Below are 22,320 nucleotides of genomic sequence, written 5' to 3'. Positions count from 1 at the left end.
AAATAATTGATGGGACTGAGAAGATGGTTGGATATAGGGGGGGAAAGGGTCAGGGTGAACAAGAAGGTTTTTAGCTCCAGAGCCTAGGCAGATTATAATACTGCACATCTAGATAAAAGAATGCAGGAGGAGGAATGGGTGTGTTGGTGGAGCAGGCAGGGTGGTTATGATAAATACTAGAGGCCCAGTGCACAAATTCGTGCACAGAGGGAGGGAGGGGCCGCGGGTGGTTGGCTGGGTGGCCCCACCCCCAATTGGGATATTGGGGGCCAATTGAGGCCAGGATCAGACTGGTTGGCTGCTGCAGTGCATGGCATAGCCACTGGTCATTCTGGATGTTCCACCGTTCCAGTCACTGGGCTTTTATATATATACTAGAAACCTGTTGCACGAAAAGATTCGTGCAATAGGTCTTCCCTTCCCCTGGCTGCCGGCACCAGTTTTCCTCCGGCACCCGGCACTCAGGCCTTTGCTCCGGCCAGAGCCACCTTCAGCACCTTCGCTGCTCCACCGGAGCCACGTATGCAAATTAACCACCATCTTTGTTGGTGGTTAATTTGCATATCTTGCTGATTAGCCAATGGGAGGCATAGTGAAGGTACGGTCAATTACCCTGTTTGTCTATTATTAGATTAGACTAGAAGCCCGTTGCACGAAGATTCGCGCAATAGGCCTTCCTTCCCCTGGCTGCTGGCACTGGTCTTCCTCTGGCACCCGGGACCCAGGCCTTTGGTCTGGCCACAGTGGAGAAGCCAAGACTCTTCAGTCGTCAGTCTTCAGTCTTCACTCTGCGCCTGTGTATGCAAATTAACCACCATCTTTGTTGGGTTAATTTGCATAGTTGCTCTGATTGGCTGGTGGGCGTAGCAGAGTGACACCAATTTGCATGTTTCTCTTTTATTAGTGTAGATAGATAGTTGTAGAGATTCAGTCTTTACACCTGAAATAGTATGGGAGACAGTGCAATGAAGAAAGAGCCCAGATTCTACAATAACCAGCCAGGGTTTGAATCTCAGCCCTATCATTGACTATCTGCAGGCAAACTTGGTCAAGTTACTTAAATTCCCACTTTTATCAGTACCTTGCCGAGTTGTCGGGAGGATAATATATAATAAAGTAAAAGCGCCTTCGTGCAGGGGTCCCTGGCTTTCCTCTTTCCCCGTCACCCCTCCCCACCTACCCTTTCTGGGAGTCCTTTCCCGTGGGTGGAAAAGACACCCTGATTTTGAGGGGATGTAACTGCTCTGGGCTTGAATTCAACTTAGTTTTGGAAAGGTTTTCTCAGTATAACTCTACCTCCTCTTTCTCAAGCATAAAGGGTGGAGTACATTTCTTCGAATGGTTCTTCTGGCCAGTTCCCGAAGTGAGTCGGGGTTTAGTGGGGCCAAAGGGAGTGCTGGGAAGCCGCAGTGGAAGTGCTTTTTATTCCTGAAGGAGGCCAGCTGGCCGTCCCGCCTGGAACCAGGGACTTGGCCCTGGTCCTAGCCTTGTTTTCCAGAGCTAAGTGGTGATTGGGAACACAGAAGAAAAATTGCTTGCTTTCTGAGTCAACTCGCTGTGAGTGTGTCTGAACAGCAGGGCTTGTTTCCCCAGCCAGCTCCGCCACGCTGGGGCCTGCCTCGGAGGGAAGCACACTCAGAAGTGGGGCAGAAAGGGAGGGGCCCGCTCGGTTCTGAAGGGCTGTTGACAGCACAGCTGAAATGTGTTTCTATTTTAAATAAAATCAACTTTACAAAAGTGCTATGCCCTCTGAAAATAGCTCTGTTTGTTTGGATGGGGATGAACTGCCTGCTATCATCTCAGAGCTCGCCTTGTCCAAGTGAGAATTCTCACTGGAGAAACAGGTTATCTTTATGTTGTTTCCGTGGAGACATTGGGGGGATCGGTCAGGAGGTAGCAAGGCGCCACCGAGGAACCTTTTGGTCCTTATTCTGCATTCATGTACCTCTTCTGCTCCTGCAGCTCAGTGGGGAGGGCTGTGGTGCAGGGATGTTGGATTCCATGTTTAAAACATTCGCTGCCTGCCAATGTCTGTTTTTCTTCTCTGGTTGTGTATTTAAAAACAAACGCATCTTCAAGTGTAATGAAAAACTAAAATGTTCCATTACTATCCTTACTGACATGAAGTGATGTCCTCTGTCTCCATACAACTAATTTTACAGGATTAACTTCGAAATCCCCTCAAAGGCGCTATTATGGAATGGAAGCTCCTGCACCCCGACATGGCTCTGAGCACCAGCAGGGAGGTTAGGAACCAGGCCACCTCAGGCGCAGGGTGCGCGTGTCCCCGTCCCCGGGTGCAGCAGGTCCCCAGGGTGACTCTGGTCCGAAGTGGCTGAGTGGAAATCGTTCCTCTTGTGTGCTGCCTGAGTTATAGATCTGCCCCCTCTCTCTGTAGGGAAGGGCTCAGGCGAGTCCAAGAAAAGAACCGACGGTTACCAGTGCCGTGGGAACTCTGCTGCAGAACAGGGCCCTGGAGGCCACGAGAGCGGCCCCAGCCAGGCCAGGTAAGTCAGAGTGAGCGTCTCAACCACCGCATGCCAGCGTCATAGAGGCAACCACCGTGGGCTTTGGGATTCGTGGGCTGCTAGCCAAAGCTGTGATATCCAGTGTTGCTTTTGGATATAAAGACACATGTGTTTGTTTGAGGAAAAAGCTTATTTGCTGAGAGGGCACAATTCCTAATTTGTCAGGTTTAGATAACTCTGACAACATATAGAGTCAGATCCGATTACAGCAGCAGGGTCTAGAGCCATCATTCCCTGGCTATTAAAATTGAAAAGAGATGAAGAATGGGAGATAACAGTTTATCAGATGTGATGAAAAGAAGAGAAAACAATCTGAGAGAGAGATCTGTACTCCCATGTTCATTACAGATTTTTCAAATAGCCGAGATACAGAAACAACCTATTGAGGAATGAACAGATAAAGATAAGGTGCATAATATACACAACGAATACTATTCAGCCATAGAAAAGGAGGAGGTCCTGCCATCTGGGACAACATGGATGGGCAATGAGGACATTATGCTAAGTCAAACTCATAAACACAGAGAACCGCATGATGGTTGCCAGGGGTGGGGTGGGGAGGGAGAATGGGGAGATGTTGATCGAAGGATATAGTATTTCCAGTTATAAGATGAATATAGTGACCATGTACTAGAGTTAACAATACTGTGTCACTTACCTGAAAGTTGCCAAGAGAGCAAATCTTAAATGTTCTCACCACCACGCACATAGAAGTTAACTATGTGAGGTGATGGATGTTAACTAACTTCATTGTGGTAATCAATTCACAATATATTCATAATCAAATCATCACATTGTACACCATAAACTTATACAATATCATACTCAGTTACAGCTCACGAAAGCTGAAAAAAAAAGAAAAAGGGAAGAGTTTCCTTTCTAGAACAAAATAATGTCTTCAGAGTAACAGAACGGCATAACCACCATTGCAGTACTTACTTATATGCTAGACCCATTTCATTTAATCCTCACAATAGTCCTCCAAGTGTTTTCATTATGGAAAGGGAAACTGGAGCTGGGAGGACAGGTTACTTGTTTAAGCGCTCAACTGGTAAGCAGCTGAGCTGGGTTAAATCTCTCTCTCCTGCGGTCTCCCTCTTCTTTGAGCTGCATTAATAAATGTGGCATTCTTCTTTATTAATGATCAGCATGCACTATGAAGGCAAGATGAATTAATTCACGGCTATATGGCACCTCTGGCCAGGAGTCTAATTTTGCAGGTATTAATAAGAACCAGAGTCAGAATTGCCAGTCTCATGGTTCACAAACAGCACAGAAAAGTTTATTATTAGTTTTTAAATTCCTCATGAGTTGCTTACCATGGGCTAAAAATTGAATGAATATTTGAAAATTTCCCCATAGCCCTGTAAACCCAAGTCAGTAGTTTTTTCCTGATCTGTGAAAATTTAATAATGCGTTAGATTTTGGTATTCACACACACACACACACACACACACACACACACACTCACACACTCGCATACACATCAAATTATGTATGTATTCGTTGGTAAAACTTTCACTAGTAAGCTTTTTATTTAAAGTATAATGATTAATGTCCTTTAGAAAAGGCAGTTTCTTTATATTATGGATGATTTTCTTATTTTTTCCAAGAATATGTTATAATGTTCCCTTTCCAGTAAAAAGCACTCCTTTGAGTTTGAGGTCAAACCTTATTTGCCAAGAGGGAATATTTCTTAATTCATCAGGATTAGGGAACTCTGACAACATGCAAAGTCGAGTCCAAGTACAGCAACAGAGTCTCGGGCCTCTATTCCCTGGTCTAGTAAACTTGGAAAGAGATTTGGAAATGGGAGAGGACAGCATGTCAGGTGCAGTGTTGAAAATCAGAAAAGAGTTTCCTTGCTTGAACTAAGTAATTTTTAAAAAATCAGCAGAAGGCCTAAGTGAGAACTCAGAAGTCCTGTGTCTCAGTACAGTAAGAAGCACATTATAAAGACACCATTCTGCTACATTAGGAAATAGATTAGTAGGCCAGTAGATCTAAGCAAAATGGAATTATATTTGCTTTTGACTAGGTCAGCGGTTCTCAACCTGTGGGTCGCGACCCCTTTGGGGGTCAAACGACCCTTTCACAGGGGTCGCCTAAAACCATCGGAAAACACATATATAATTACATATTGTTTTTGTGATTAATCACTATGCTTTAATTATGTTCAATTTGTAACAATGAAAATACATCCTGCCTATCAGATATTTACATTACGATTCATAACAGTAGCAAAATTACAGTAATGAAGTAGCAACGAAAATAATTTTATGGTTGGGGGTCACCACAACATGAGGAACTGTATTAAAGGGTCGCGGCATTAGGAAGGTTGAGAACCACTGGACTAGGTAATGGTGGTTTATCACCACTGTGATGTTGCTAAGGAAAAGGTGAAGTTTTTAACGTGGCCCACACTGAGTTCTATACCACCACCTGCCCTCACCATCACTCTGTCCTGTGGACCCAGCCCCTGTGGCTTCTGTGGTGTTCCTTGAGCACCACAGGCCTGCACATTCCCGGTCCAGGCCTTTGCACTGGCCGCTCCCCCTGCTGAAAACTCAAACCCTCCCTCACTAATCTGCACTGCTCACCTCTCACCCCCTCCAGTGTTTTGCTGAGTGTCATCTCACATGAGGCCCCCCCAACCTCTACACTTAGAATTAATTTCTCCACAATTTCCTCTGTAGTTTTTTAAAACAGCATTTGTCACCATCCAATATTCAATGTATATGTGTTTGTCTCTTCCCACCCCCATCCCTCCAAAAAGGAATATAAGTTTTAAGAAGGCAGGGATCTGTCTATTTTTTATTGAACTGCTACATCTCTACCTGTTAGAATTGTTCATGGCATCTGTGGGGTGCTCAACAAATACTTTTTGAGTCAAATATATGGTAAAAAGTAGGTATCTTGATTCTGTAATGTCCCTCTTAAGTTATTGGCCTATGCATATAATTGTCATGTTAATTAGCTTTAAGAGAAAGCATTTTTATTTATTTCAGGCTTACAATGCATTTCTTACCCCCGCCCCAAGATTTTGACAATTTTTATTGAAAATAACCCTGAGGAATACATATGAGAATGATTGGATCAGGGCAAATTTGTTGATATGAGTGCACTGACCAGAGATTGTGTATTCAGTGTTTTAGCTTAAACAACTGGGAATGGCTTGAACAGTTTGCAATGATGGTTGATTTTTTTACCTGTGCCGAAGACAGGTGGACTTAAGACGCCTTTTCAATTTAAATTTTTTTTCCCCGTGGCCTCGCATGCATTCAGAGCTATGTTGGAAAGGAAGCAGAAGTATATTGATGGGTAGAGTGGGGTGGGGTGAATTTGCAAAAATGTTTAAGGCTTGGAGAAAAGCACTGGGTGCCTTTGCTGATGTCAACAGACCAGTGTGTGAATCTGCTACCCATTGTATTTGTTCTGGTCAGTATTAATCTATTTGTAATATGAGGATCTTTTAAAAATTGTTGTTGTTGCGCTTTGCTATATCTAGATTGCCAATCAGTCGTTTAGGCCACTTGTTGTCACTTGCCTTCCACATAAATCCTATTACTGTCTTTTCATTTAGCTGATAGTTAACCCCTTAAAACTTTGGTTTTCATTCTTCAACTCTCTTGAGTAAAATATGTATTTGGTATCTCCCATGTATAGCTTTTTGTTCTAAATTCGCAGTCAGGGGAGATACGTGTGTGGAAGTCATAATCCTTATCCATCCTAGAGTCTTATGAGAAGATAAGCATGTGCAGGAGAATCTAATACAAAGGAGCATGTGATGTTATATGAAGTTGGCACACATGCCGGGGATGTTTAAGAAGATTCATTCAACACATAATTAGTATGCATGGTTGTTTCTTGTGTCTGTGGGCTCTTAAAAGTCTAGGGGGGTAGCAGTCAATATTTAACAGTGGGGTGTAAACTAATATTTAGCAATGGGATCCAAAGCTCCTGAGGGAATACGAGAAGGAGATCAGCTTTGCAGGAGGCTTTATGGAGGAGGCTACCTCTGAGAGAGGAAGCCCGTGGAGGCGGAGGCCTTAAGATGAGCTTTCAGGGTGAGCTAGATTTTTACTAGTGGAGAAAAGTTGCAAAGAGATTGAACAAAGAGATGAAAATGAGAATGCAGACGACAAACTGTGGAAACAAGTGGTCCATCAAAGCATAGAGCGGAGTAGAGTGTGAATAGAAATTAAAGCTGGGGTGGGAGGCTGGCCCTAGAGCAGGGAAGGCCGTAATTGCCGGGGCAGGCGCCCAGGCTGTGTGTGACCCAGGCTGCCACTGTAAGTTAGGCAAGTCGGGTGACCTAGGAACTTTTCATTTCTAGCCACTTTAAGTAAGCCTGCAAAAATTTCTTTTGAGAAAGAGCATTTTCAAAAATTATCATGTCAGATATTAATGCTTACTGTAAAAAATATTAGGAAATGGAGAAAAAGTATAAAGAAAAAAAATCATCCAAAATTGCACACCCTGACGTGACTGACCATTGTTAACATTCATAAGTTTTTCAATTTTTTTTCTTTTTTTCCTGTTTTCCTTTTATCAAAATTAGGATCATAGTCCATGTATAAACATCCTGATTTTTTTTCTCACTAACACATTTTGAACATTTCCCTATGGCAAAAGAATTTCTTTTCTTTCTTTTTAAGATTTTAAAATTATTTGATTTGCATGTGACAGAGATTCAGCTAAACTTTGTTCATTTGGCTAGCAGTATGCTTTTTGTATCTGTAACACTTAGATTCTGATATACAAAATTGTAGTAACATATTGATAATTCAAACTTGAGAGCTAAATAGTACATTCTTTTTACCCTGTGCAGAATAATTCTACCTTTAAAAAATAGCATTTATGCCGAAACCGGTTTGGCTCAGTGGATAGAGCGTCGGCCTGCGGACTGAAGGGTCCCAGGTTCGATTCCGGTCAAGGGCATATACCTGGGGATGCGGGCACATCCCCAGTGGAGATGTGCAGGAGGCAGCTGGTCGATGTTTCTCTCTCATCGATGTTTCTAACTCTCTATCTCTCTCCTTTCCTCTCTGTAAAAAATCAATAAAATATATTTTAAAAAAATAGCATTTATAATATTAAAATTCATATTGTCCATATGGTTTTGTGATCAAGTTACTAAAATGTTTTGTCACTGTGAATCATTTGGGTTAGTACAAATATGACAGGATTGTTAAAGGCTGCCTATAAATACATAACACTAAGGCTGATTTTTAAAGTGTGGAAAAGGATTATATTAAAATAAGTTAATCTCTCATGTAGGAAATGAGCAAATTTTGTAAAATAAAACTGAAAACTTCTTGGTCACAACTGTTAACTACCAGCCTGAGACATATTTTATTCTTTTATACTTGTCTGAAACTTTTTGTATCACAAAAAATTAACAACTAATCTGAAGAAGATTTATAAAGCTGTAAATATTCCAATATAGCCTCTTCTATGTCAAACATTTAAAATGTCCAGAAGGGAACTATATATTAAACAGAACATAAATAAGACCTTAAATAAATAAATGAAGAAAAGACTGTCTTTAAAAACATAGTATCACATCACAATTATACTATGTAATTTATTTAGCTGTTTTCCTGGTGGTGAGCAGGTCAATTGTGTCTACTTTTTTGCTATACTAAATAACTCCCTTCTTCATGGACAATAGTCCACACTTAATTCTACCCTCTTCGAAGCACTTCATATATTTATCCTCATTTAATCCTCACAAGGGGATAAATGTACTTTTCATGTCCCTAGTTTATAGATGAGAGAGGTAAAGCAATTTGCACAAGTAATTTAATAGGAAATGATAGAGCCAACCAAATCTTTGTCGGCTTTGGGAAAACTAGGTCAAAAATATATAGACACGAAGGAGATAGTAAAATATATATATTATATATTGTATGTATATGATATGTATATTATGTAAATATATGTATAATTGTTTTAGAAAAAGGTCTGGCTCTCCCTTTATTCCCACAAAGAGTCTAAACTTCAGATGGGAAATGCGTTTATAGCCTAGTCAGCAAATATCGACTGGTGGCTGTTTTCTCAAGGGTTTTGGTATAAGAGCGACTGATTGGCTGGAAGGCATCTCTGAGGATCAGCTTCTCCAGCACCTTAATACAGAGAGTCTGAGACCACTATGAAGTGTAGTTCTGGGTCCCAGAGCTGTGCTGCTTCATTTTTTAGTGAACTGCATTTTATAATGTTGCTGGGTGGGCTCTGCTTTATTTCTGGAACCAGTGGGTTTGATGGAGTCAAGCATCTTCCCTGCACCAGCACCCCCTCCTTAAGTAGCTTCATTGTTTGGCAAATGCAGTGAGTATCAGAGGGTCCATGCAGATCCATTGGAAGGAATAAAACTTGCAGATCTTTGGGTAAAATGAACACTAAAGCTCTTTCTATTCCTACGTCTTCTGAGTCCTTTGGTAGCTTGATTCATAGTTTCCTTGGGTTGTTTGGTTACTCCCCCTTCATAAAACACTCCAGGCCTTTAGGACAGAGGGGACTTATTCCGTTTTACAAAAAATGATTTCTCTGAGAATCCTGCCCCATACCATGTGGTCTAAGACAGACTATGGTATGCCTGTAACCATAAACTCCTACCTCTCCATACCTAACAGCTGCTTGACGCAAAGGAAAAGAATCCTGTTTGTGAAGCAAGTCCATTGCTATGGAAAAAACCAGGGTTGGGGGAGGCACCTCATGCTTCCATAAGGCTAGCACGAGAGCAGGTAAAGAATTGTGAGGGTATGGACTGCTCAGGGCACATTCTGAGACTCGGAGCAGTGGTGTGGAGAGGTGTGGAGAGTCAGGGTGTATAAATGGGGAGCTCCCTGAGGTGGCAGTCCAAAGGGCCCGTCTATGGGTAAGTGGAGGGCCGGGGGAGAGAGAGAAGGCTCCTGGGACAGTCCCTGGTTTCCCTTATTATTTGGCCCAGGATAGAGACTATTTGTCTATAGCTACAGAACAAAACAGAACGGAATAGAGACTTTGATCCAACGGGAGGATTTCACAATCATTCCCTTTTTTTTTTTTTTCTTTCTTGCTGTTTGCTTTTACATAATAACAAATCTGTTTATGTCTGTAAAGGATTAGCCTCGGACCCTGCTTCTGGAGCAAAACTCAAACAAGGATTTACTAAATCTTCTAAAAAAGATTAACTCCTAGAGGCCAGGTAAGAAAAACAAACACACTCTAATCCAGGTGCTGGTGGTCATCTAATGTGCAAGGTACAGGGAATGAATGAGCCTTTAAGGGAAGAACCCTCTAGCAGGCAAACCCAAGAGAAATACGGGCTAGGCTAGGTTAATGAAATATGCTCTGGAACAGCGGTTCTCAACCTCTGGGTCGGGACCCCTTTGGGGGTTGAACGACCCTTTCACAGGGATCGCCTAAGACCATCGGAAAACACATATATAATTACATATTGTTTACAGTAGCAAAATTACAGTTATGAAGTAGCAACGAAAATAATTTTATGGTTGGAGGTCACCACAACATGAGGAACTGTATTAAAGGGTCGCGGCATTAGGAAGGTTGAGAACCACTGCTCTAGAAACTTTTTTGTTAAACCCTGAGTTGGAAAATGACACTCCATTTGCTTGTGGACTTAACAGGAAAGGGGAATGGGTTCTTTATTTTGACCTGGAAGGCTACTGCCCGGTCCCTCTTTCTAAACACATTGCCCCCCTAAAACACAGTTCCTGAGATTGACACGGAGTAGAATTGGTATGAAGTTGGGGACATTTTTTATCTTGTGAATTGTTTAAGACATTTAAACATGTAGAGAAGTTTATATTAAGTATTTAACATTCTCAGTGTGACAACAACCAAGTTCTAGTAAATCCTTTTCTTTCTGCTTTCAGACTGGCTCCCTACAGCTCATCAGCCTGGATGGCTGTGAGCCCAACAATGCCACCTGAAAGGAAGGAGCAGATGTCTGCTTCAGTGCCTGATTCCTCTCGAGACATCATGCAGGACATGTAAAACTAGCTTCAAATGTTCTTATTTCCTCCCTTCAAAATATTCAAAACCAAATCATTAAACAAGGCGTTCATCTGTACGATAATGCTTGATTTGGAGATTCACTTGAAGCATTTTTTTTAATGGGATATTTAATAGTCTTTTTCAAAAACGTTGCTTTGATATTAGAAATGTTTAGTAAAACAGTCTATGGAGTCTAGCATTACTTACTTACTAGGAAAAGCGTTTTTTACCCAGCTCATTCTACACAATAGTCGTGAAATCCCCTCTGTGATATTTTCTTCTGATAAGCATGAAATTATAAAAAGTAACAACTCCTGCTTTAAGTGTCCGTCTGTATACCACGTAGAACTGTCTCCAACACCAGTGCACACAGCTGGTTTTGGGGAAACACCGCAGTGGAACAGGTTACAATAACCTTCCCACCCAGTGGGAAGGATGCTCTATGCAGCCTCAAACCATTTATTTATCTCGGACAAATCAGGCACCAACTTTTCATCTCACCATTGGTTGATAAACTGTGGGGAGGTGGTCTTGCAACTCTTTTTCTTTGTCGCCTTAGGGGTTAACAAATTCTTTTTGTAGAGTCATTTATACTTAATTCATGCTTCTTAGTCTAATGATTTTTATGTTTTCTTCAACGCAGGGAATTGTAATTAGGAATTAAAAGCCATTTTCCCGTCTAAATTTAAGTAGAACCCCAAACTACTCCCTCTTGTAATGCAGCAAACACATCTGAAACGCGTTGGGTATGTATTTGGGGATCACATCCTAAGTTTTATGCTCAGGGAAGTCAGATGTATGTCCTGGAACTGACTGAAGACTACTCGGCCATGAGTCTGGGGAGCGTGTAGCCCAGGTAAGCCACTCCTCTCTCTCCTTTTTCTGGGAGATTGCTTTCCTCACAGAGATAAGAGGGGCTATGGGAGCTGACTCAGACATCCCAGAACGTGCATTCCCACTGATGAGGTAACCTCATCTCCGCCCCCAGATTAAGCTGTAGTTTAAGAATCTACCAAGTTGGATCCACAGCGACAGCCCCACCCCAGGCAGTTTCCTGAAATGCCTTGGCCCTTTGCTGTCATGGGCCCCACTGGTAAGGGCTAGGAGCCAAGGTTTCTCCCATTTGGTTGCCAGGCTTCTTTGATGGGCAAAGGAACTCGAGACGTCCCTTTCTCTGCCAACCCCACCCCCACCCCTTATTTAGAGGTAAAACAAACACAAATAAGCGTGTCAGATTTCCGAGTGGGGAATACTTTGTGAAGGAATCCCACTAAGGAATAAATTTCTAGTTCATGCTAGAAAGTAACGGCAAATGCCACTGTAAAACTGGCCCAGTAGACTGAACTTCAGTAGCTAGTATTCTGACCTATACCAGTATATCAGAAATAAGTTCTAAATATAGAAGGATCCAGAATTTTATATAGTAATTTTTAGAAATAAGTTTTTAGTGTTGTGAATTTAAGTGAAGCACACAAGCTTCTACCTTAAATCATAATTTTACTCAAAGTTGGTTTCTAGTAGATGCTAAATAGAGGTCAGACTACTAGTTTCTGTGGGGAAAGTAATGGCCAGGAGGGGGCATGAGGGAGCCAGCTACTGAGCTGTTCATGTTTTGTGCCTAGATCAGGATGGTTAGGCGGTGTAGCTGTAAGTAAAAATCAAACAAGCCATCGTCAGAATTTGCAGAGTTTATTATATGTAAGATATATTTTCATATAGAAAGCCTCTAAAGACAACAGACAAAGGAGTTTTAAAAAAAGATTAGGTTTCATATTCTTAAAACTCATTAGATACAAATTTGAGATTACAGTTACAGTTACATTGAAAAATGTTATTCTTTCTGAGTAAAACTAATATTGAATTACATGATAAAATTTAAAATGCATTTATTTATTGGTGATTAAAATATACTTAAGCAGAGTAGTACTTTAAGCCAGACAAAGCAAAGAAAAAAAATCTTGTTTAATATATATATATTTTAAATTCCAGTAATATTTCTTAAATTCCTGTTAAAATATAATCAATATTAAAGTCAGCAAAATACTATTTTTGACTGACACTTGGATTATTTTATCACTTAACCTGGTTACACAGTGATTTTTTTTTTCTGTCAGATGTAACTGACAACCAGTTTAGTCTTTAAGATAAATGAAGTGATAACTCACATTGTAGCATCTTGTGGAAAATATTCAAACTACATTTAAAATGCTTGTTTAAAATGGAAACATCTATTATTCCACAAGAAATTGTTTCTGGAAAACTACAGGTTGGCTATGCAATAGTAACTACACTACATCCAACTAAAGGTAGAAGAATCCTGGAGAAAAAAAATACAAAGTCTACTTATAATATGCAATATAAAGGTTACTTTTATAAAGGTATACTTAAAAAGAAAAAAAAATCTCCCATTTTGGAGAAATCCAAACCTTCCCATAGTTCCCTCCTTAGGCTGTGCTACATAAAGATGACAAACTCAGGTGATGTTATTTAGCTAACATCGTTATGATCATGGCTTACGATTAAACTCAATTTGACAACTATATATAGCAGCCCTCGTCTGGATGTCGGTTATGACAATAGATAGTTGCAGTTCCATTAAAGAATACTTGGTGATTACATTTGGTACAAAGCATGAACAAATCATCAACACTCAGGACAGATTGGCACGATGCATGCAGTTCTAGAACTCTTATCTCAAGCCAGTCGTAACTGAGTAAGCCATATCCCCAATCCCGCTTTCCAAATCTTTCCTTGTATTACAACTGACATTTAAAATGCTTCATAAAACTTTAAAATGCTCCTTAAAACCGTAAAATGCTCCTTAAAACCTCTTCCAGAATAAGAGAAGTATGCTTTATAAGCCACTTATCTGAATGCATGGTGGAAATGAGGCAGGATGGCAGTGCCGGTGCCTGCTGGGAAAACATGGGGGAGGGGAGGCAGGTGGAGCTGGCCCAGGCTCATGGCACTCATGGCCAGTGGGGGCTCTTGCTGCTGCTGCCCCAGACAGCTGAGCCTATGGGGGAGAGGCTCCCCTGGCCCCAGGGTGAGGGTGCCATTCCCAAAGGCATTTTGGGTAGGAGGAGGGGGCAGCTGCCAGAAGCCCAACAGGGGGGAAATTTCCAGAGAGGCAGGTATTGTGATGTTCACAGCATCTATGGGGAGCTCTCTGGGCAGGTTTACTTTACCAGGGCTACTCTTAGCCAGATCAAAACCTGGGTTGAGCCTGTGAGGTGACTGAGGCTCTTGCAGAGGCAATTCCTCGAGCAAATTGAAGTTGCAAAACCCTTTAGTATCTGTTTTGAGCGGCAGGTTTGCAAGTGGGGGGTATGAGGTAGCAGTGGTGTACTTGTGGTTCTGGAGGGGCTGAGGGGGAGAGCTGGGAGGTGCCATGGGCGGCAGGGGGATCAGGGGCTCTGGCAGCGGTGGTACCGGCTGGCAGGGTGGCTCTATGGGATTGAGGGTGTGCACCTCAGGTGGCAAGCCACTGGCGAGCCCATTCTGCACAGAGGCTCCTAGAGCGTAAGGAGCCAGAGTGGCAGCCTTCAGCTGAAACTGAGGAGAGAGAGAGTGGAAGGCATTCAGGAAATCTCCAGCCTGCAGACTCTCTTTCATCAGCTCCTGTAAGTGTGTCTTCTTGGTATGGCGTGTGAGGTGGTCTTTGCGCCCAAATCTCTGGGCACAAAACTGGCACAGGAAGTCCTTACAGCCTGTGTGGACCACCATGTGGCGCCGCACATCTTTCCGGGTGTAGAATAATCTCTCGCAGTGGTCGCACCGGTGCTTCTTCTGCTTGTTTCCGTGGGGCTTGTCGTCGGCGTGGGATTTGAGGTGGATCAGCAGCACCTCTGTGCTCCTGAGCACCAGGGCACACACCCCACAGGTGAGGTCGCCGCTGTTGGCCTTGTGGAGGGCCAGGTGCCTCTTGTAGCCCAGCATGGTGTGGTACTTCTTCCCACACTGCTCACACACAAAGGACACCTTGTTGGGGTCATGGGTTTGGAGGTGGTTCTTCAGGTGGTCTTTGCGGTTGAACGTCTTCTCACATTGAGCACACTGGTGAGACTTCTGGGGTGAGTGGGTAGCCATGTGTCTAGGAGCAGAAGGCAGAATTTCACAATTGACCCAGATTTTTAAGAGCCGAAGAAAGGTAGAGAAACAATATTAAAATGGTAACAGTAGTTTTCTCCAGGTGGTGGTTTAAGAAATCGTTTTCAGTTTTAAAGTCCTTTTCTATATTTTCCAGACTCTACACATAAATAAGACTTAATAATAAAAAAAACAGGTGCTGCTAAGGACAGAATGCAATTTTCACACCTGTAAGGAATATGATTGGAGTACATATTTTCCTAGTGTATACAAAGAGATTGCTAAATGCAGACAGGTATTTAAAAATATATGATCATGAAAACTATTTTTCAGGACTGGGTTAAATGGTTGTTCTATACACTGAACATTCCTGAATTTCCAAAAGTGACTCAATAGCCCCCCCAGTCCCCATTTTAGATGATTGTTTCTAATACAATTCCAGCTCATCTGTATTGATTGAGACAAGTTCAGGACATAAACTAAAAAGTCTATCCTTAACCTCAGAGACAGCATCTAACTGTACCCTGTAGCCAGAATGCCAGCCCTAGCAACTGGGCTCTGAACCCCGCTCCTCCCAATCGATCTTCATGCTTACATCTTCGTCTTCTCCATTTAATACTTTCCTACCAGCTACCCCCCCCCCCACTCCCCCGCCCTGCTGTGTGCGGCCCCTGTCTCCACTTCCTCAAGGTCCTGGGTAAAGCCCTTCAACCAAGTTCCTGAAGGTCACTGGTGATTTCACTGGCAACATTCATTCACAAGGGCTTTCTCTAGAAGATCATGGTGCTACTCCTAGCAGCAGTTACAAGTGTTTCTTTAACTGAGCTTCAGGGGAAGCCACAGTCATCCTGGTCAACCTGAAATTTCAAAACAGCTAGTTTATATTTGTATTTCTAAAGCACAAGTTAGGTTTGGAAAACCACAATTCCATTTCTATCATAGTTCCACTGAATTCCTAAAATCAGAAAAGTTAATGCTATAAGGCAGTGGTTCTCAACCTTCTGGCCCTTTAAATACAGTTCCTCATGTTGTGACCCAATCATAAAATTATTTTCGTTGCTACTTCATAACTGTAATGTTGCTACTGTTATGAATCGTAATGTAAATATCTGATATGCAGGATGGTCTTAGGCGACCCCTGTGAAAGGGTCGTTCGACCACCAAAGGGGTGGCGACCCACAGGTTGAGAACCACTGCTATAAGGGAACCCTGAGTTTGTCATCTTTAAAAAGGTTCATTTTAATAACTGTGTCATACAAAACAGCAAGTCCTGTATGTTAGTATTTCTTACAAGACAGCACCGTGAACAGCTGGTGGCTGCAAACACAGCCCAGGCTGCTTCAGCTCCCTTTGACAGTTAACTCTCAGGTGTTTTGTCTTCAGGAGCTAAATCTTATCCTACTGACAATTTCAATGAAATTGAGCTGGTTGATTTTGGAATTTCTAACAACTCATTCTATGAAAAAAGATAGAATTTCTTTAAAAAAAACACAACACAGTGTAAGTCAGAAGTGTACCCAACCTTCTACCCTACATTGTCCACTCCTGACCCTTCCGTGGGAGGAGAACCTGTAAGGGGTCTACAGTAGCTTTTGAGAAACCGGTGGTGGTCCCTACTGGCAGGAAGACTGGAAGCCAGTTCAAAATCCTAAAGCTGATCAGAATCTAATTGTCATTTTTTTAAATATAAAAAAGCAAAAACCTCAAGTCCTCTTCCCGTCTCCCTTAAGAACAGTAGCCTGCTCTGTGCAGGGGCTAGAAAGAAAAGTTGCACCTTCCCTCCAGGACATAAGGGCTCAGCAAACAAAGGGATACAGGTAACAAAGGCAGGTATGAACAGTGCTGATGACAGGAGCCAGTGCAACAGGGGGGTGAGAGTCCTGAAATGATGCTGATGTCTGCAATTTCCAGATGTATTTAAAAACATTTGCAGGTTGCAGAAAGGGTTTTTTGAGTCTGTTACCTCTAGAAAATAGCCACGTCCTTATACAAGATATCCACAGATATAGCAGCAGACATAGAAGGGAGAGGGGACTGGCTGACAAACTTGGCACTGAAGCAATTTTCTATTCGGTCCAAAACTAGTGACTTGGACCCCAAGGCTCTGTCCTGGATCTTCCATTCTTGCACCTCTCCGCTTTTTTTCTGTCTGATTAGGTTTCATGTATCAGCCAGGGATAACTGCTCTGGGTTCACATCAAGCCATGTAAAGGCATATGACACCACTGTTCCCATTTCACCAGCTTCTGTTCCCCTGAATTTCTCACTCTCTCCTCTGCCTGGCATCCTGTCTTCCCCTTTTAAAGTATCCCTCGCTTACTCATGCAACAGACTCAGCCCAGGACATAATCATCTTATGGCTGAAATTACTTTAACAACTTGCTTCCTTCCCTCAACCTCTCTTCGTACCTCACAACCCATGAAACCATACTTGTCTGTCCCCTAGTCAGAGCGCCACGGTGGGGTGGCACCTGGGCCACGTCAGCAGCCTTAGGACTCCTCAGGGAATGCTGCTCTAACGGGTTTCCCCTGCCTCGCGATCACCTCTCTGTGGCTCTCTCCCTCTCACTGCTTTCAGTGTTTGCTGTATTGGGACCCATGCCCTCTTTTCTGGTGAAGCAAGTCAGTCATTTTCTCCCTCAACCTCTGCTTATAAAATGGAGCGTATGTTGTAACCGAGGGTAAATTGCCATTAAAAGAGAGAAAGAGAGAGAGAGAGGGTGGAGGGAGGGAGGGAGAGAGAGAGAGAGAGAGAGAGAGAGAGAGAGAGAGAGACAGACAAGCGCGCGCAAAAGCAAACGCTAAGGTACTCTGCTGTCCACCACGTCTCTGTTCTTTTCTCAGCCGTTACTCAGGCCGGAGGCAAGGCGTGGGGTGGCTGTGGCGGTGGCTGGCAGGCGGTTCTTGCACAAAGGACACGGCTTCCCTTCTCCCCCTCCCCTCACCCGGCACCGAACAAGCGGCTGCCCTTGTTCAGAACGACCACCTCCTAAATGTGGCCAAGACATCCCTTCAGCGCAGTTGACCACAGTCATCCCACCTAGTTCCTGTCATTCCCATAAGCTGTGAGCGCCGCTGTCCCCACGGTGACAGTGCCCTCCTGGTGGCTAGCTGAGCAGGCGCTGCTTTTGCGCTCAAGCGGGGATCCTGACTGTGGACACACGAGAAGCCTGTTGCAAAACAGGAAGCCTTTGCCACAAAATAGGTGCACACAGTAAGGCACTCAGTACTCACATGTACGGCAACTAGATAGTGGCCTAGGTACTGAGCACATTTGAATTTTTTAAAACTTAAGCATTTATAACCTCATTTTAAAAATCAGCTTATTATATTACATGATCTATAACAGCTGTATTCTTAAGGGCCAGGAACATCACTCATATCTTTTTTTTTAACTCTTCCAAGATTTACTAATAATGTGGTCCTTGTTTATACCACCCAGATGTAAATCCTCTCTTGCTAAATTCTGACCATCACCTATGTACTCAAATGCAAGTAGTCTGAAAGTTGAAGCTTTCAAGTTTGTTTCATGAAGATTAACGGCACATGTATGTCCCTTAACCAGGTATCAGAAGAAGCATGCGTCTGTGTGCATACTACCTGCATTGCTCTGAGGGAGCTGTGCGCACAGCAGTCACTGTTAACCAGACTGCCATGTATATTCTGTCTTCTCTATGATATAAGAATCCTTCGGAGGCAGACGCTACATCTCCGATATCCAATTTCCTTCTGGAAGTCCCTAAGAAATAACTTAGACTAAATGTACTTTTTTTTATGGCATCTGCTGAAACAGTGGTTTCTATCCTTTGCGATATCATGGGTACCTTTGAAAATCTGATTAGTGCACACACTCACCATCTGTATACCCCACACATTTCCAGAGCTTAGGGTGGCTTTTAGACCCGAGTGGAGAAACTTCTCCAAAACCTTACACTCGGAGGTGTTCCCTCCTCTGCACCCTCACTGTCCGGACCTGGACAAGCCCTCCATATGCCACACCTGGACTATTACAACAGATTTCAAATCCGTCTACTTGCCTCTTTTCTATTCTCCAAATGGCTACCAGAGCCATCATTCCAGTGTCCTAACCAAATCATGCTCTTCACCGCTTAGACTCATTAGAATAAAGCAAATCCTCTCCAACAATGGACAGGCCTGCTGGCAGCTGCTTCCTTGCCTCCATTGCGAGCCTCACCCTTTCCTCCTCCAATCCCACCCTCTGGGGAGGTTCTGGGAGCTTTAAGGCCAAGGCTCAGGGCTTTCCCAGAACCTCCTCACTGTCCACCTCCTGTTTGTTCTTCAGGCCACAGGTGAGGATTGCACCTTCCTGAGAAGCCTTCCAGCTCGCCCCAGGAGGGGAGAACATCTTCCACCTGCACAGCTGTCAGAGCGCTCAGGCTGCATTTTAATTCAAGGAGTCTGTGTGCACGACACTCTTCCCAGCCCCAGTCGACTAATCTTTCTGTTCTCAGATGGGGCCTATTACTGGAGGAGCACAAGACACACTTGTTGAAAGAATGACAGGGCACAGCAAAACTGTCACATGAAACTCCAGTCACACCAGAGACACGGCTTCAAGGCTGAAGTGCGCCACATTCTGCGTCCCTTTCCCGTGCAGTGTTGGTCTGAGGACTGGCAAAGCCATGTAAAGGCATAAGTAAAAGCACATACCTTGTCTAAAGCCTCTCACCTCATTAGTTTATATCTGGAAACAAAAGCTTTGCCACACTCTGGGTGCAAGCACTTGAAAGGCCGCTCCTTGGAGTGAGTGAAACTGTGGATAGTGAACTTCTCCAGGGTGAGGAACGTCTGGCCACAGACCTGGCAAAGGTAGGCAGCCATGGGTTTTGCTTCTCACACCTTCCTTTTCAGATGCGCTGACCAAATGCTGTACCAGTGAAGCACAAAAGAAAGGTTGGTCCTGAGCCCATGAGCAGAGCACACCCCCCCCCCCTCCCCGAACTCCAGGCCAGGACAAAGGCGGCGTCCTGGGCTTGGTTCTACTCAGACCTGGGTCTCGGGAGCCACTAATTCTGCTTCCTGCTGTCCCACAGCCTAGCGTGTGTGCAGTCTCAGGCTCAGAGGAGAGAGTCTGGGCACAGATGAGTTTCCACGAGTAGAAAGGTAATCTGCAGACTGTCTGTGGAGAGAAGAGAAACCGTTTTCTTGCATTAGCTATTGGAAAACAATGCTTCCCCACTCCCCCCCAACCCCACCAGTTCAGAATCAACTACTGATGCAGCACGATGCCCTATCCTCCCAGGGCCTTTAAGAGATGCTTCTCTAGAGTGGCGAGGAGTCGAGCACAGTGTTTTGCTGGTGGGTGAAGCACTTTCCTTTGTGAGGGAGATGGCTCTTTCTATAGACTCGGTATTATCTACAGTGGGGCCTTGACTTACAAGTTTAATTCGTTCCGAGACTGAGCTCGTTAAGGAGCTCGTTAACTCAAATTACTCTATCAACTCAATGCAAAAAATCGGCAGAGAGACAGCTGGTATCTCAAAAAACTCGTTAGTCGGGACACTCGTAAGTCAAGGCCCCACTGTACTTCCAACCATGATTTCTGGTCAGTGTGAGGCTCAGCTGACCAATTGAAAAAAATGGTGTTGGAGTGTTTTACTGGTACAGAAACAAGGTCATCCCTGCTTATTCAAACTGTGGGCTCTGTTCCTCTCCCCTCACTGTCAGCATAGCATATGTTGTTGATCACACCTGTTTAAACTTCTAGGGGATGAGACGAAATCATTTGTATGCATCCACGTTCATTTGCTTATAAGGTTACCGTGCAAAAGGACTCGACTCTTGGATGGAAACAAGATGTGAATACAGCGAGTTCAAGTCACTGGTGAGCCTCTGGAGCGGGGATACATTGTTTCCAGGAAACAACACTGAGGATGGTTTGGGGGAAAGCTTGGGCTGCACTGAAATGTGTAGACACCATCCTCTTGTAAGCTGTTTCTACTAGTCTCTCCCCCTTTTGTTTACGGGGGCCTTTCCTTATTCCCCAGCCTCACCCGTTGGTCAGCCACTTCCAGGAGAACCCAAATGATTACCACCCTTCCAACCCAAGCAAAGCACCAAAACCAGGCTCTTTTTTTCCTACCAACTGGTCATCATCTGAGGAGCCCAAGAGCCTGAGACAGTGCCACAAACAACATAGTACAACTCTGGCTACCCAGAGTCCTGGAGAGTAACTCTGGGGAGGGGTGGGCAGGGGGGGAGCAGAGGGGAGACGCTAACCCCTCAAGTGCCAATTAGAGAGCTATATGCTGGCATTAAACACCAGAGGAACTTTTGTACACAGGCCTGCACTTTCTGTACTTTGTCAAGTAAGCAGAGCACTCATGGCCAATTGACCAATCACTGCAGGTCTTCTAGGAGTCTGTGTCCTGCAGCCATTCATTTATTGCCAAGTCTTTAGAGTTGCTCTGTATTATAGAAAGTTCATCTTTACCTTTTCAGTTACTTTCAGATCGGAAAGCTAGAGTCTAGCTAGATGAAACTTTATTGTAACAGTTCGAGCTTCTTTAACTAGATCAGCCCACAGCACATGTTCACAGGCAAAACATACGTTCCTTTTCTAGTGGCCAAAATCGCGGCAAACTCCTGTGTTCCTCATCCACTAGCTCAGATGTTTAGTGTCTGGACCGAGTTCACAGGAGCCGGCACCCGGCTGACACCCTCCCACCCCGCCACACCTGCTGGGAACCCTCAGGACTGACACGCACACTCTGAATCAGAGCTTCGGCACTGAGCCAAAGCCGGCATCTTGGCACCAAATCTTTCTGAGGGCAGCTCGCACACACCTTGCTCCTCTGCGACTCAGTGTGGTGACTTGCACTGAACCCCTGTCCAAATCCATCTCCCCAACTCCCTGTTCCCTCACAGTAACCCAGTTCATGCCCGAGGCCCTGCTTTGAGGCGTCCCCAACAACCCTGGCCACAAAGTAATTCCTTCCAGGAATCCTACCCTGTGTGGCCGAGTTCTTGCTGCCAGGTCTCATGATGCGTCTACTTTTCCAGCCTAAGTCTGGCTCACACTGGCCCAGCTATAAAAGGCAGAGAGCTGAAATATGCTCAACTCATTCACTCGAAACTGCTCTGGGTTCTTCCCAAGTCTGTCAAAAAGATTAAAATGTGCACACAATATGAAGTGTGAAGTTCATCTTAGCTGAACCCAAAGTAGCACTAGTCACCCAGAAGGAGCTGGTTTGGGGTGAGGATTTCATAATTCTCTCGCCTACCAATCCCCTGCATATACACACTTTCTTCAGCTTCTCCCCAACTCTAGCTTTATGAAAGATGCCCAGCATGTCCAATAGAACTCTCTGTGATGATGGGAAAGTCACATATATGATGACTACTGAACACTCAAAATGTGACACTGAGAAACGGAAATGTTTCGTTAAGGAGCCACGTGTGGCTGACGGCCGATGGACTGGGCAGCACAGGCTGGCTCTTAGCTTCACCGTCAAAGAGATGACCCTCCGGTGTTCCCCTGAAGCAAAAGAGGAGTTCATGTAGATCTAGTTACGTATTTTACAAAAACAGCAGGGAGATTCCCCATTCAGATTCCAGCTAAGCCACTTGTTAGCTGTGTCCTGAGTTTCAGGCCCCTCATTTGTGATAGCCCCCTGATGCATGGGCTGCTGGGAACAGCCAACTAAAACAAGATGGCTCTGCAAGCACGCTGTGGTCTAAG

General features: G+C 44.0%; 2 protein-coding genes across 8 annotated transcripts in view; one reads left to right on the top strand and one right to left on the bottom strand.

The window, feature by feature from the left end:
• ZC2HC1B (zinc finger C2HC-type containing 1B) overlaps window positions 1-10,611 on the top strand; it is a 30,954-nt gene extending 20,343 nt beyond the window's left edge. Inside the window, exons 6-8 of the mRNA XM_014451961.2 lie at window positions 2,399-2,507; window positions 9,633-9,717; window positions 10,409-10,611. Of these exons, the coding sequence (XP_014307447.1) occupies window positions 2,399-2,507; window positions 9,633-9,703 (180 nt within the window). The 3' untranslated portion in view covers window positions 9,704-9,717; window positions 10,409-10,611. The remainder of the gene's footprint in view (window positions 1-2,398; window positions 2,508-9,632; window positions 9,718-10,408) is intronic.
• Window positions 10,612-12,403: 1,792 nt separating this feature from the next.
• PLAGL1 (PLAG1 like zinc finger 1) overlaps window positions 12,404-22,320 on the bottom strand; it is a 50,739-nt gene continuing 40,822 nt past the window's right edge. For all 7 annotated transcript variants that reach the window (XM_014451841.2, XM_014451844.2, XM_023750179.1 and 4 more), the window contains 3 exons: window positions 19,629-19,758; window positions 19,309-19,506; window positions 12,404-14,622 (listed from right to left, as the gene is read on the bottom strand). In XM_014451841.2, the coding sequence (XP_014307327.1) occupies window positions 13,395-14,622; window positions 19,309-19,460 (1,380 nt within the window). In that variant the 5' untranslated portion in view covers window positions 19,461-19,506; window positions 19,629-19,758 and the 3' untranslated portion in view covers window positions 12,404-13,394. The remainder of the gene's footprint in view (window positions 14,623-19,308; window positions 19,507-19,628; window positions 19,759-22,320) is intronic.

Source organism: Myotis lucifugus, unplaced genomic scaffold (genome assembly GCF_000147115.1).
Source record: "Myotis lucifugus unplaced genomic scaffold, Myoluc2.0 scaffold_11, whole genome shotgun sequence".
Taxonomy (NCBI): Eukaryota; Metazoa; Chordata; class Mammalia; order Chiroptera; family Vespertilionidae; genus Myotis; species Myotis lucifugus.
Note: the sequence above shows the minus strand (reverse complement) of the source record. Positions and strands in the feature narration are given on the sequence as shown.